Source organism: Chrysochloris asiatica, unplaced genomic scaffold, assembly GCF_000296735.1.
Source record: "Chrysochloris asiatica unplaced genomic scaffold, ChrAsi1.0 scaffold00217, whole genome shotgun sequence".
NCBI lineage: Eukaryota > Metazoa > Chordata > Mammalia > Afrosoricida > Chrysochloridae > Chrysochloris > Chrysochloris asiatica.
Genome location: NW_006408735.1, coordinates 2,817,155 through 2,829,919, shown reverse-complemented (window position 1 = coordinate 2,829,919; position 12,765 = coordinate 2,817,155). Strand labels below are relative to the sequence as shown.

Sequence of the window (12,765 nt, the reverse complement as noted above, 5' to 3'; positions counted from 1 at the left end):
ACTGCTAAGTCCTTGGTAAAGCATATGTTGTAATTACAGTCTAAATTGCAAAGAGTGATTACAGAAATACATTGCCGATCTTTTCAAGTGAATTATTATGAAATTGCAAGAGTGGAGGCAGGAAGAGTCAAGAGGAAATGAGCTGGGAGTTTGCAGAGATTACAAGGGATGCACAGATACAGGTAGATTAGGGAATGGGATGTTTGGGTTACGATTATCTTAATCTCAAGGTCTGGTCTATCTATGTGTATTTGTTTGTTAAAGACTGTATGCATGAGTGTGTACATGCACATCACTATCTATATTTCTATAAAATGATCTTTAATTGAACAGGAAAGTCGATTAAGCTTACAAGGAGATGGACAACATTGTTTATTTAGATGAATCAGAGTTACAGCTCCAAACCAAAGGACTCATTTAGAGGAATGGAGTAAATCCACAGTTTATCTTAAGCATTCAGCTGATTAATGCACATGAGCTCAGAGTGCTCTTTTTAAGTGATTTTTTTTTTTTTAAGTTGAATTTCCTAGTTAGGGAGGAAGATAATAACTAGAGTATAGGCTAAGAAAATTGACAACGTTTAAAAATAAAGATATAACTGAAAGAAATGCTGAAAATGGAATAGTGAAGAATAAGTTAGAAAGGTAAAATTAGTATTGCAATTCTATGTAGAAAACGGATATTGGGAATGTTTAAGTTGTCAGCATTCAAGGAATAGGTAATAGAATGATAAATGAGAGTCAGCTCCTTCTAGAAGTCTATACTTTACTGTAAACAATACAAAGAATTGATGAGTGTTTGAACTGGGAGAAGTAGAGGTAGACAGGGCTACTTTCAATATTCAATTTTGGAAAGGTTCATTTAGAAGAGAATGTGTTTTAAAAATTAGAGAGGGTGCCAGAAAGGGTAAAATAGGGAGCAAGAGGAAGATAGGAGACAGACTCCAGGTGGTAGAAACACCATATGCTAAATTTTAGTTGTTAGGGTGTAAAAAATGTGTAGAGCCCAGAATGTTGTTAATGAGGTGATGAAGCCTATGAAGGTTCAGAAAGAAATAATAAGAAACTGTCATCAAGTTTTTCCTGAGTTTCTTTATCTCCAAATTAAATGAGTTTTCAGACTATCTTTTCTAAATGCCAATTATTCCGACAGCTCTGTTGATTAGGTTACTTTGAGTAATTACCAAGTAAAGGTCTAACTTAAGCCGCAGTAGGTCAGAAGTCTGTGTATTGTAGAATTGCCACAATCAGCAGTTACGCTTGTCAGGAAAATCCACTTAAAGTCAACAGCTCCTAGTGATCCTAAACTGGCAGACTTACACACATTTATGAAGGCTGTTTATTAGTTATTTTGAGAACAGTTAAAACTTAAGTTATAGGATAAATATAATTTATAATAGAAATATCACCAATCCTCTCAGGAAAGTCTCAAAATTCTGCCATTAAACACATAACCTGGGTATTTACTAGGATACATTTTAGATGCAAATATGCACACATAACCTTCCCTTTCCCCCTCCCTCTACACTCCACTTTTAAATAAATTAGCTTTTCTGTATCATGATAGCATGGTGCTAAAAAGGAAGATCAGATTAAAAATACAAATCCGTACTCAGATAAAGTTACCAAGGACAAAAGTTACACTCCACCATGCTCCCACCCTCCATGAAGAAAAAACAAACACAAGTGTATAATCTATTGTATTTTGAATCATCTGAAATAATTGACACAATTTCCTGTAATTCTTTCAGATTTTCAAATATGTAAAACAGTTCTCACATTAACAACTACTATTCATGTGATGGAGTCTTGCTGTGGCGCTGTGAGTTAATGTGCTTCGAGGTAGGTGTGAACTGCAAGGTCGATAGTTCAAACTCAGCAGTCTCTCCTTGGAAACTCTACATAAGGATGCTATGAGTCAGAATTGACTCAACTGCACTTAATAATAAAGTCATGTGATATACTTAAAATAAATTTCCATTACTCCCCTCCCTGCTTTCTGTTGTTGTTATTGTTGTTGTTGAGTGCCATCAAGTTGATTCTGACACATAGCGACCCTGTATAGGGTTTCCAAGGAGCAGCTGGTGAGCTTGAACCGCCAACCTTGCAGTTCAAACGGCTTTGCAGTCTGCCGCATTAACCCACAGCGCCTCACCAGGACTCCATATTGTTTTTATTGTTAGGTATCATCAATTCAGTACCTACTCACAGCTACACCCTATGGAAAACAGAACAAAACACTGCAGGGTCCTGGGCCAACCTCACAATGGTTGCTATGCCTGAGTCTAGCCCTGCCACCACTGTGCCAATCCATCTCATTGGGGGTCTTCCTCTTTTTCGCCGACCATCCACTTTACCAAGCATGATATCCTTCTCCAATGAATAGTCCCACCTGATATTATGCCTGAAGTATGAGAGAACAGTTTGGCCATCCTGGCTTCAAAGGAGCACTCTGGCTGTACTTCTTCCAACCCAGATTTGTTTGTTCTTTTGGCAGCCCATCGTACTTATAATATTCTCCTCCAACACCATAACTCATATGCATCAGTTCTTCTACCGTCTTCCTTATTCACTGTCCAGCTTTTGCATGCATGTGAGGTTACTGAAAATACCTCATATCCTTGCTTTCTAGTTATGGTAATTAAGGGTACATTGTATCAATATGCATTTGAACTTCTCTTACTAAATACATTTTAAAATAAGAGAAAAAGGAATCATGTTCTCATTTTATGTTTAGACATCTATGGCACTTAAACACAATTGTTAAGAGCCTTTGAGTTGCTTCCGACTCACAGTGATGCTGTATAAGGTTTCCAAGGAGCAGATGGAGGGTTTGAACTGCCAACCTTATGGTTAGAAGTCCAGTGCTTCTATAGCACCAGACCAGGAGATCACGCACACACAATATATACCCATACATGATATATATAGAGATCTATCTATCTATCTATCTATCTATCTATCTATCTATCTATCATCTATCTATCTATCGTATTTTCAGGACAAAAGTAGAGGAAACAATTTAAACAGCATGCAAAAGTATGTAGTTTGTTAATTTCTTCATCAAGGTGGTTTTAAAGGATTCTTTCATAAAGATGCTCTGATAGTGAGAGGAAAATAAGCTTTCTTCTCAGAATTCTTACATGATCAGTTAAGTACAAATAAAAAGTGTTTGAAACGTCCTATGTGCCCCCTAATGGTAGGAAAGCAAACCTTTTTACCTGTATAAATTTCAGGTTTCTTTGCCTATTAATCACCCCTTATTCAAGAGTTCTCTACATTTTCATGAAAAATTGAAAGCAACATAAATATTACTACTGTTAAATTTCTTAACATTGTATTACACAGTAACTCCATACTGTTTGAAATATTTACTAAATGTTTGGGACACCCCTTTCCTCAAATTTATTTTAGAGATGGAGAGCTTAATCTCATGTACATGTTGTTGTTGTTATGTGCCGTGGAGTCGGTTCTGACTCATAACGACCCTGCACAGGGTTTCCGAGGCTGTAAATCTTTAAAATACATTTTAAAATAAGGGAAAAAGGAATCCTCATCTTTCTCCCGCGGAGCAACTGGTAGTTTCGAACTGCTGACCTTGCGATTCACAGCCCGATTCGTAACCACTACGCTACCAGAGCTCCTTCATGTACATGTAGTGCATAAAAAATAAATTCAATTTTTTTTCTCAAACTGCTGCTACATGATTAATTTATTAAATTAATGTTTCAGATATTTTACTTTCAAATATTCACATTTCTAATAGCATTCTCCTTTTGTATTACTCTATATATCCGGAAATACCTAACACAATAAGAAAACTTTACTCTAAAAGGCATTTGAGCAATTTTCTTCCAAGAACCCAGAAATAGAATGACTGCAATTTCAGTTCAGAAAATAGATGAAGATGCGTGTTAGAAATGCTACTTTGGTGGATGGTGGTTATTTAGGATTTCCTCCTTTCTGAAAGGACAGTATCCTATAAATGGTAAAGAGAGGACTGTAGAAGGACAAGAAAACTGATACAATGGTGAAAATCATTGGGAAGATGATTATATGAAGAGTCATATATAGCAATAACAATGAATCAAAAAAGACGAGAGACCTGCAGGCAGAAAAAGGGAAAAGGATTAAAAATCAGCAATCATCAATACCACAGCTCATATTTTCACCTACTATGACATAAATAATTTATAGCTGAAATCTAAATACATACAAAATTGTTTTCTAAGCCATTCGACCATCCGTTAGTATACACAATTAAGCCGTTTGCTTGGTTACTTTTAAAAGAAGAAACCTTTCAATGTGTCAGAAAATAATATCCAATTCCTTAGAGCTACTATTTTTTGGTCTTTTTATTGTCTTTCTCTCTCTCTCTCTAGATTCAAGATATATTGCCTTAATCACTATATGTTCCATCTTTTTATTTTTTGTACTTACTTTTCCCTCATATTATGTAAACTGTAATGAACAGTTTCATTTCCAAACCACAGAACATTTGCCTAGGTGTTTAGATTATTAGAAAAGTACCCAACTATGGAAGAACTTCCAAACCTATGAGATCACTAACTTCATAGATATGCCTTCAATATTTTGTTTAAGTATTAGAGATAGCAAATCACAAGCTTTACAAAATCAAATGAAAACTTTTTTTTAGAGTGTGTGGTGCAGGGAATGGAGAGAATAGTACTGACAGTTCTTTTTCAGTATCCTCTATAAGGACATGGTTTTGATGACTTTTTCTGTGCGTCAGAAATCTGTAGCAGCAGCAGCAATTAGGGAAGATCGTCACTTTCACTCAAGGTTCAGACTTGAGAGAAGAGAGGGGTGGCAGAGGAGGGGGGAGTGGGAGGGTGGGAGGGGGAAGGAGGGTACATCCTGAAGAGATAATCCCTGTGTACTCATGAAATCCTCCTCCTGCTTATATATTTAGGGATGGCCAGAGCATCTCTCATAGTTCAGTCACAGTCAGTCAATCTAAGGCAAGAGGAAGCCCTAGCGAGAGATCCACTTCAGCGTGTCTCTGCTGTTTTGGGGACTTGGCTTGCTAGGCTGGAGAAGATGGCAGGAATAAAAATCCAGCTGGTGTGCATGTTACTTCTGGCTTTCAGCTCTTGGAGTCTGTGCTCAGGTAAGCCGAACTGCATTTCACAACTCCCTGAACTGATTTGTTTTCCTTTTTCTCCATTGTGTTGTTACTTATGCTATGTATCCAGGGAAAAGAGCTTCTCTCATTTTTTAGATTCGCTTTCTAATGATAGAAACTAAATATTATTTTTTTTACTCTGACTTGGCTCTTAAGTAACTGAGAGACTTATTTCTCCCTTTTTAAATCTGTAAAGCAATAAATTTAATTTAATGAAATCTTGCATGCTCTGCTTTATAATTTAACCACTTTACAGGGGGTAAGGGAGATGCAAATCATAATTAGATTGTCCATTATCAACTAAGAAGTACAGATGCACTGCCTGTCAAACTAAATATAGACTCCTCACTTAAATCTGTTTTATTCAAAAGTATTTACTCTCATCTTCAGTGATTCTCTTAGGATGCAATGTCCTCTCCCTTTCTCACACTTGTAAATGTCCCCAAATTACTTTCCAATTTTTTTGTGTGAAGATTCCAAATAAAGTGAAAATTATGTTTAATGAATAAAGCACTATTTATAGAAAATCATTTCTAGGGGGAAAAAAAATGTCCCAAGTCCTTTCTGAGAATGCATTTTATATATATAGCAATATGATAATTAACCATGGTATTAATTTAAATTTTTCTTTTTCATATGTTATTTAAATTGATAAAAATGTAAAGTGTGAAATTAGTGTTACATTAGCAGAAATGATTTGGCTTTGGGCTGTTTTGCATGTGATAATAAAGGAGAAGACCTATATTGCTAAATATCAATAACTCATCTTGAAAATAAGATTTAAATCCAAAGGAGTAACATGGGATATCATTATGGGAATGTATTCTAATTGATACTTGTAAAATAATCAGATGATTACATACTTCATAATGGAAAAAAAACCTTAGAAATAAAGTGAAGTAAAAAATCATTTAGCTTGTTTTCTTTTTATATTTCATAATATGTCATACTGAAAAATTTAAGTCACAGTTATGTTAAAATTTTATTTAAACTGTGAAGTTAAATCTATCAGAGGTTATGTTACTTTTGTGACTCATTTTCTATTTATATCAATCGTTATAAAAGAATTCTAAATATCTGAATTTTCAATGTTTTAATAGATTGTTGTTAAGTGCCATCCAGTCAATTCTGACTCATAGTGATGCTGTACAGGGTTTCTGAGGAACAGCTGGTGGGTTTTAACGGCTGCCCTTGTGGTTCACAGTCCAATGCTGGTCCTTCAGCACCACACCAGGAGTCATTTAATAGATAGATACCAACTTTTCTATGATTATGACATTATCAACTAGTCATCTGAGATTAAAGGTATAGACAATTAGAGTACGTGAGAAAACCCTGGTTTTTTGACTAAAATCTCTCTCTAGCAACTCTTAAAACTACTTGTTGTGATAAGTCAAAATATCTAGGAATTTTGGTACATATTGGTAACAAATTGTAGATTTCACATGCCTTTTGAAAAAGAATATTAGGTCTCTAATAATAGAGAAGAAAAATCATTGGTAATATTTTGCTCCTAGAGTCAGCTTAACAAATGATTTCTCCAAGTGTAACACTTTTAAAAATAAATGTAGTCACTTTTACATTTACGTTTATATAGATCAGTGAGTATGAATTAAGCTACTATAGAGCTCTTTATCTTTGTTTTCTTAGCTTTTCTTCTTTCTAAGATATTCATTAGTAAAAAGTGGAGAGGATAATCTGAAAACTTGAGAATGCATTTTCAACACTACTATGCTCGAGTTGGTAGACAACGCCAGCTCTACTGTTAACAATTTCCTTACTTGTTTGTGATCAAATTGCTGTCAAGTATACGTAATCCTCAATTTTTGTTTAAAATGGAAAAGCAATTCTTTAAAAGTGAGATTTGTAAAACAGCATCTCAGGTTAACTAAATCCTGGTATTGTTCTAATTCTGACATAATCAGTATGCAATTTCTTGTATTTTCCTCTTGGTAAAAAGGTCTGTTATATGTAACATTTTGTTGTGTGTGTGTTTTTTGTTTGTTTTTTAAGATATCTCAGTATGAACATTTTCTTTCTATATAAGCTATTGTAGTAAAAATGAAGTACCGGAGCATGATTTATTTCCATGATAAAATTTTGATTATAAAATAAAATCATTTTTCTGCTTAATTTTGTTTTTAATATAAATTCAGAGATTAAACTTCTAATCATCAATAGCTCTCTTAGAAAATACCCCTGTGCTTATTTTCTTAGAAACATTTATAATATTCTAGTTGCCTTTTAACCTAACATAAAATTATTATTGTATTTTCTGAAACTGTTTAAGAAGAATAAAAAGTATAGAAAAGACAATAAACCTCTAAGACTTTTTCAGATTAATTTAAAATCTAAAGTTACAATATGATACATGATTATGTAGTAAACATGTGGTTTTCATTTTACTAAGATTCAGAAGAGGAAATGAAGGCGTTAGAAACAGATTTATTGACCAATATGCATACATCAAAGGTAAGTTGTTCTTTTCTTTAACCAAAGGCTGAAGAATATATGAACTTTCATTATAAACATGGTATTATTTTCCTAGAGTAATAACTTCTGGTAAAGACTGAAAAGTGTATTGAGAGGCATTTCCTTTTTCTGGAAACTTTTCCTAAAGTTCAAAAGAGTTAAAGGTGTTGATGTGATAGAGAAAGAAACTAAAATGACTATCACTCACCATGCTACTGCTTTAATTAAAAAGTCACATATTATTTATGTGAACATGTAAATGTATTTAATGGAAACTTGTTTCCATCCTTATTATATTATGTGTGGTGAAAGGTATATTGACCTGAAGTCAAATACACAAATAAAGCTACCTGACCTTTTTTTTCTTTAAAAAAAAATTATAATGGGAAATGTAAAATGTGGTTCTTAAATTAAAAATGAAAGTTCACATCAACTGGAAAGGAATTGTAGAGAGGAAAGCGTAATAGATTTGCAAACAAGAGCCTTAAATTCTAATATTGTCACTGTGACCTTTAAATTATTTGATGTTAAGGATATGGGTTGGGGTCCTGGAGGTGCTACTGTGGGATAAAGCCTTGGGCCACAAGGTCAGTTTGAACCACAAGGTTGTGGTTCAAACTTACCAGCTGCTCCTTAGAGACCCTATATAAGGTCACTATGAGTAAGAACCGACTCGATGGCGCTTAGCAACGACAGCAACAAGGATATGGGCTAGTTAACATTATTTGAATTTTTTTTCTCTTATATTTAAATGTGGGGTTGAAGTTCATGATCAGCTAGACAGTTACAGTTCTAATTTGATTAAAAGTTAGTAAATTTCATTTCTTATTACATGCCTGTATGTAAATATTGCCTACAACAGAGACACTATCTGTAATAGTTGCTCTGTGTTTTTATTGGACTAAATGAAACTTCATCCTTGGCTTTATCGCTCTTCTTTTTGGGTTTTGAAAGCAAGTATTCTAGGTCCCAGTGTTATTTTATCTAGAAATAAAACTCTTTTAGAATATGACTGGTTACTAGAATACCTGACCATTTTGATTTACACAGTGTAACTCTATCAATGCACATCTAAATGTAGGTCTAGGGCACAGGTTTCCAATCAAAAGATGTTTCTTGAAGTAAGGAAGTAATCTAGTGTGGCTATTATTATAACATCTTGGCTCTAAGACTGAAGACTCATCAGATGTTATGGTAAGAAAGAAATAAACTTGTCTTGTTTCTGAAGCAATATTTCAACTCACTTTCTGTCTCCTCAGATTTCTCAGGTATACAGCAATCCCCTAGGATATATGTTTGATGTAAAGAAAAAAAAACTTTATGTGTGTGTGTTTACGTGTATGTTCACTATGATCTCATAGCTAAAGAGCTTTGTTTTCTGTGATAGTTCTTGACAGACATTTTTTGAAAATACAGCACATACATATTTCTAATGATCCAAATCTACAAAGGTTTATCAGATTCAAACCAAATGCTCTTATAATTTTGTGGGCCTATTACAAGGAATAATCAAATTTAATTTCATCATTAACACTCAATGACCTAATAATATATTAGGGGCTGTCCAAGGTTCATAAGAAAATTCCATCACCTTTGAATTCTATTTTTCCCACAAACTTTTTGAAACTTCTTTGCATGTAACCTTGTGATAACAGATTTTTCTTGAGAACTGCCATTACTTCAAATCAAAAATAGGAAGAAAACTGAGACACAAATAAATCAATAAATGGGTTAGGCTATAATGCCTTGGGTTCTTCATGTAGAATTTATATCTACAATTCCAGTATACATTGACACATAAAGAGTTTAAATAATCTTCAGAATGGATATATAGGAAGAGAGTTGTGATTATTTTCTGGCCAAGATCTGATAAGAGAAAGTGAATTCAGTGTATGGAGTTTATTAATGTTTCTCTTATAAAAAATGCATAGCAAAAATATAGGAATGATAAAACTTTTTCATTCAGGTATAAAATATATCTATAAAACAGATTATGGAAAATATTTGAATCTCAATGCCTCCTTTTAGTTGAGATAAGTAACTGTATCTATGATAAATAAGAACCCAGAAGTGTAATTATTCCACTTTTGCTGCTAGGATGGGGGAAAAAAAAAAAATTATTTTCACAATGTCACTTTATCTTTCATTTCTCCTTGAACCTATCATTTTGTGTGTGTGTTTATACTCACATATGAATGAAAAATATAAGTTTATTGCCATTTAAACCAAATTTCTACATTTAAAAATTCAATACAAATAGTATTAGATGTTGATATGAGCATAAATCCATGATCAAAAGCCTCAAGTGATATTTTCTTTTTCCATTTTCTAAGTAACTATTTTAGTAATTTCAATTTTCGACACTGAAATACTAGAGTAGAAATATATTTGGGCAACAGATGGTTAAGAAACTTTCAAAGAGATAAAAAGAAGGGACAAATGATGCAAAAGTATTTTCTTACACTATCAATCTCTTTATTACTAATGCTAGTGCTTGGGTATATATAATTTTATTAAGAAAGATAACCACTTGCAATATGTTTTCTTCAGACTCTCAAAAAATTACTGAGATATCATATTTTTTATGATCAAACTCAACAATAGGCATTAAATAAATGCTTATTAATAACATTGGGAATCTATGATTCAATAGTAACCCTCACATTTTGTATTGAAATATAAAATTTTAAGGATCCACCAGAGTTGATTTTTATTATTTTTTATTTGGTAAAATCATTGAATTCAATGTCTGTTGAACTTGTCTGAGTTCAGTATATTACAGATATTGATCATACCTTGTAGTTAAGAGTTCCATAGAAAGAGAAATTTGACCAGGATTTTATTCAATATTAGGAATCAAATACCTACAAATAAAAATAACAAAAATTTTTTTTTTCCTCTTTTTGAGAAAAAAGATGATATTCTTAATTTCTTACCTATAAGTATTTAAATAAAATAAATTAGCAAGAATGTTTATCTTGAGTAGAATGCTTTAAAACTTATTTAAAATATTTTTAGGTACATGCTGAAGTTCAAGAATGGTCTGTGCTTCCTAGGTTTGACAAAGGCTCATGTGACATTAACAACAATTATTGAATGATTTAGTGACTGTATTAACTGATACATCGGAAAGAAAAGGAAAAAAGATTGACTTAGTTTCCTCATTTACTAAAAATGAAGCAATAATGGTCCTGATGTGCATTTTATGGATCAAATTTCCTATAGTCAGATTAGCTTGGAGAACATCAGGATACACCACTGAAGAGATACAATAAATATTCACACACAACTCAGGAGATTCCTTAATTGAAAAAGTCTTTAAAATGTGCTTAACACCACTACCACCACCAAAAGGACTGTGGAATTCCTTTTGTTAAAATTAGTGAGTGTAGAAATGCTGTTTCAAGGTGTAAATTTTGGAGATCACTAAATTAGATATTCTCTAATGAACTTTCCAATACTAAAATTATAGAATCTAAGTAATTGGTAAATCACAAGGGGTTGATGCCACTGTTCACTTGATCATGTTGCCTCTAAAACAGCTTCCTATAGCAGAAAAACCAACCAGTGGCTGGATAATCACATACAAGTGATACATTGAAAAGCATTCCCAAATTGGATGAAAGTTGAACTAGAATAACCTCTAAGGTATAAGGAATCCCTGATTCTATGAATTATATCTCTATTGAGTGAAATTAAATCTGTTACAATTTTGGACTTATATCATTTGCTTTTTTTCTTCTGTATTTAAATATTTTTCAACTTTCCTCCATTCCTGACTCAGAGATGCTAGAATGCAAAGAACAGGAATGCCTATATTCAGTAAGTGGTTGTTGCTGTTGTTAAGTGCCATCAAGTCAGTTCTAATCCATAGCGACCCTGTATAAGGTTCCCAAGGAGTGGATCGTGCTGCAGCTCAAAGCAACTTTTCAGTCCATTGCAGTAACCCACAGTGACACACCAGGATTCAGAAAAATCACAACCAAATCCCTATTGCAATATTTTCAATTCTGAATTAGGTATTGTTTTCCATAGAGAAAGTATTTTTTTCTGGGTTGGAATGATAGAATTGTTGTTGTGTTGTTAAATGCCATCAAACCCAACTCGTAGCTACACTGTATACAGGGTTTCCAAGAATTGACTGGTGGGGTTGAACGACCGACCTTGCAGTTAGCAATACAGTGCTTATCCTATAGTGCTAAAACAGGACGCTGAATGCCAGAGTATATGGGGAAAATAGAAGTAAAAACTAAAGGAATTTAATGGCATGGGTATTGACAATTGGAATGGCAGGCAGCATTGGTGAAGACTGAAGGGATTTCAGCCAGCAAAAGCTTTACCCACCACTTTTTATATTCAATTGAAAGAAAGCTAAATTATGGACATTTTCTTCCAGTTGAATATGCTATATTATATATTTTAGTCCTGTATCATTTTGCTTAATTTTGTATTTTATGTTTTATTTTGTTTGTAGCATTTCCAGAAATGTGCAGGGGTTTGGGTTTTTTTTTTTTTTTTTGAGTGTTGAATCTTGCCTTTGTTATTCATTTCCATAGTTGCTGTTCTTCCATTTGTGAGAATTGGTTTCCCTTAAAGCCCTGAGTTCCATTGATTCCACACTTTTCTCCCAGCTTACCCTCTCTGTTTCACTTGTTACAACATTTATCAAAAGTTATATATATATGTTTAAGGTCACAGTATATACATTAGAGTTCTTGTGTGTGTGTGTATATATGTATATATGTGTATATATATATATATATATATATATATATATATACACACACATATATATTGTATATACTATATATATACATATATACTGTGTATACATATACTATATATATACTGTGTGTGTGTATATATACAGAGAGAGAGAGTCCTGGTGTGGCGCTGTGGTTAATATGTTGCAAGATAGGTTTGAACCGACTATAAACAGTATATATATGGAGGAGTCCTGGTGTGGGATTGTAGGATAAACACTAGACCACAAGTTCAGTTTGACCAGCAAGGTCAGCTGTTTAAATTCACCACCTGCTCTAGAGTCGTTATGACTTAGAACTGACTGAATGGCACTTAACAGCAGTATATATATACACACACACTATATATGTGTGTGTGTGTAAACAGTGTATATATATATATATA

General features: G+C 33.2%; 1 protein-coding gene across 1 annotated transcript in view; it reads left to right on the top strand.

Annotated features, from left to right (window-relative positions):
• Nucleotides 1–4,958: 4,958 nt before the first annotated feature.
• NTS (neurotensin) overlaps nucleotides 4,959–12,765 on the top strand; it is a 16,670-nt gene continuing 8,863 nt past the window's right edge. The window contains exons 1-2 of the mRNA XM_006872965.1: nucleotides 4,959–5,130; nucleotides 7,556–7,617. Of these exons, the coding sequence (XP_006873027.1) occupies nucleotides 5,061–5,130; nucleotides 7,556–7,617 (132 nt within the window). The 5' untranslated portion in view covers nucleotides 4,959–5,060. The remainder of the gene's footprint in view (nucleotides 5,131–7,555; nucleotides 7,618–12,765) is intronic.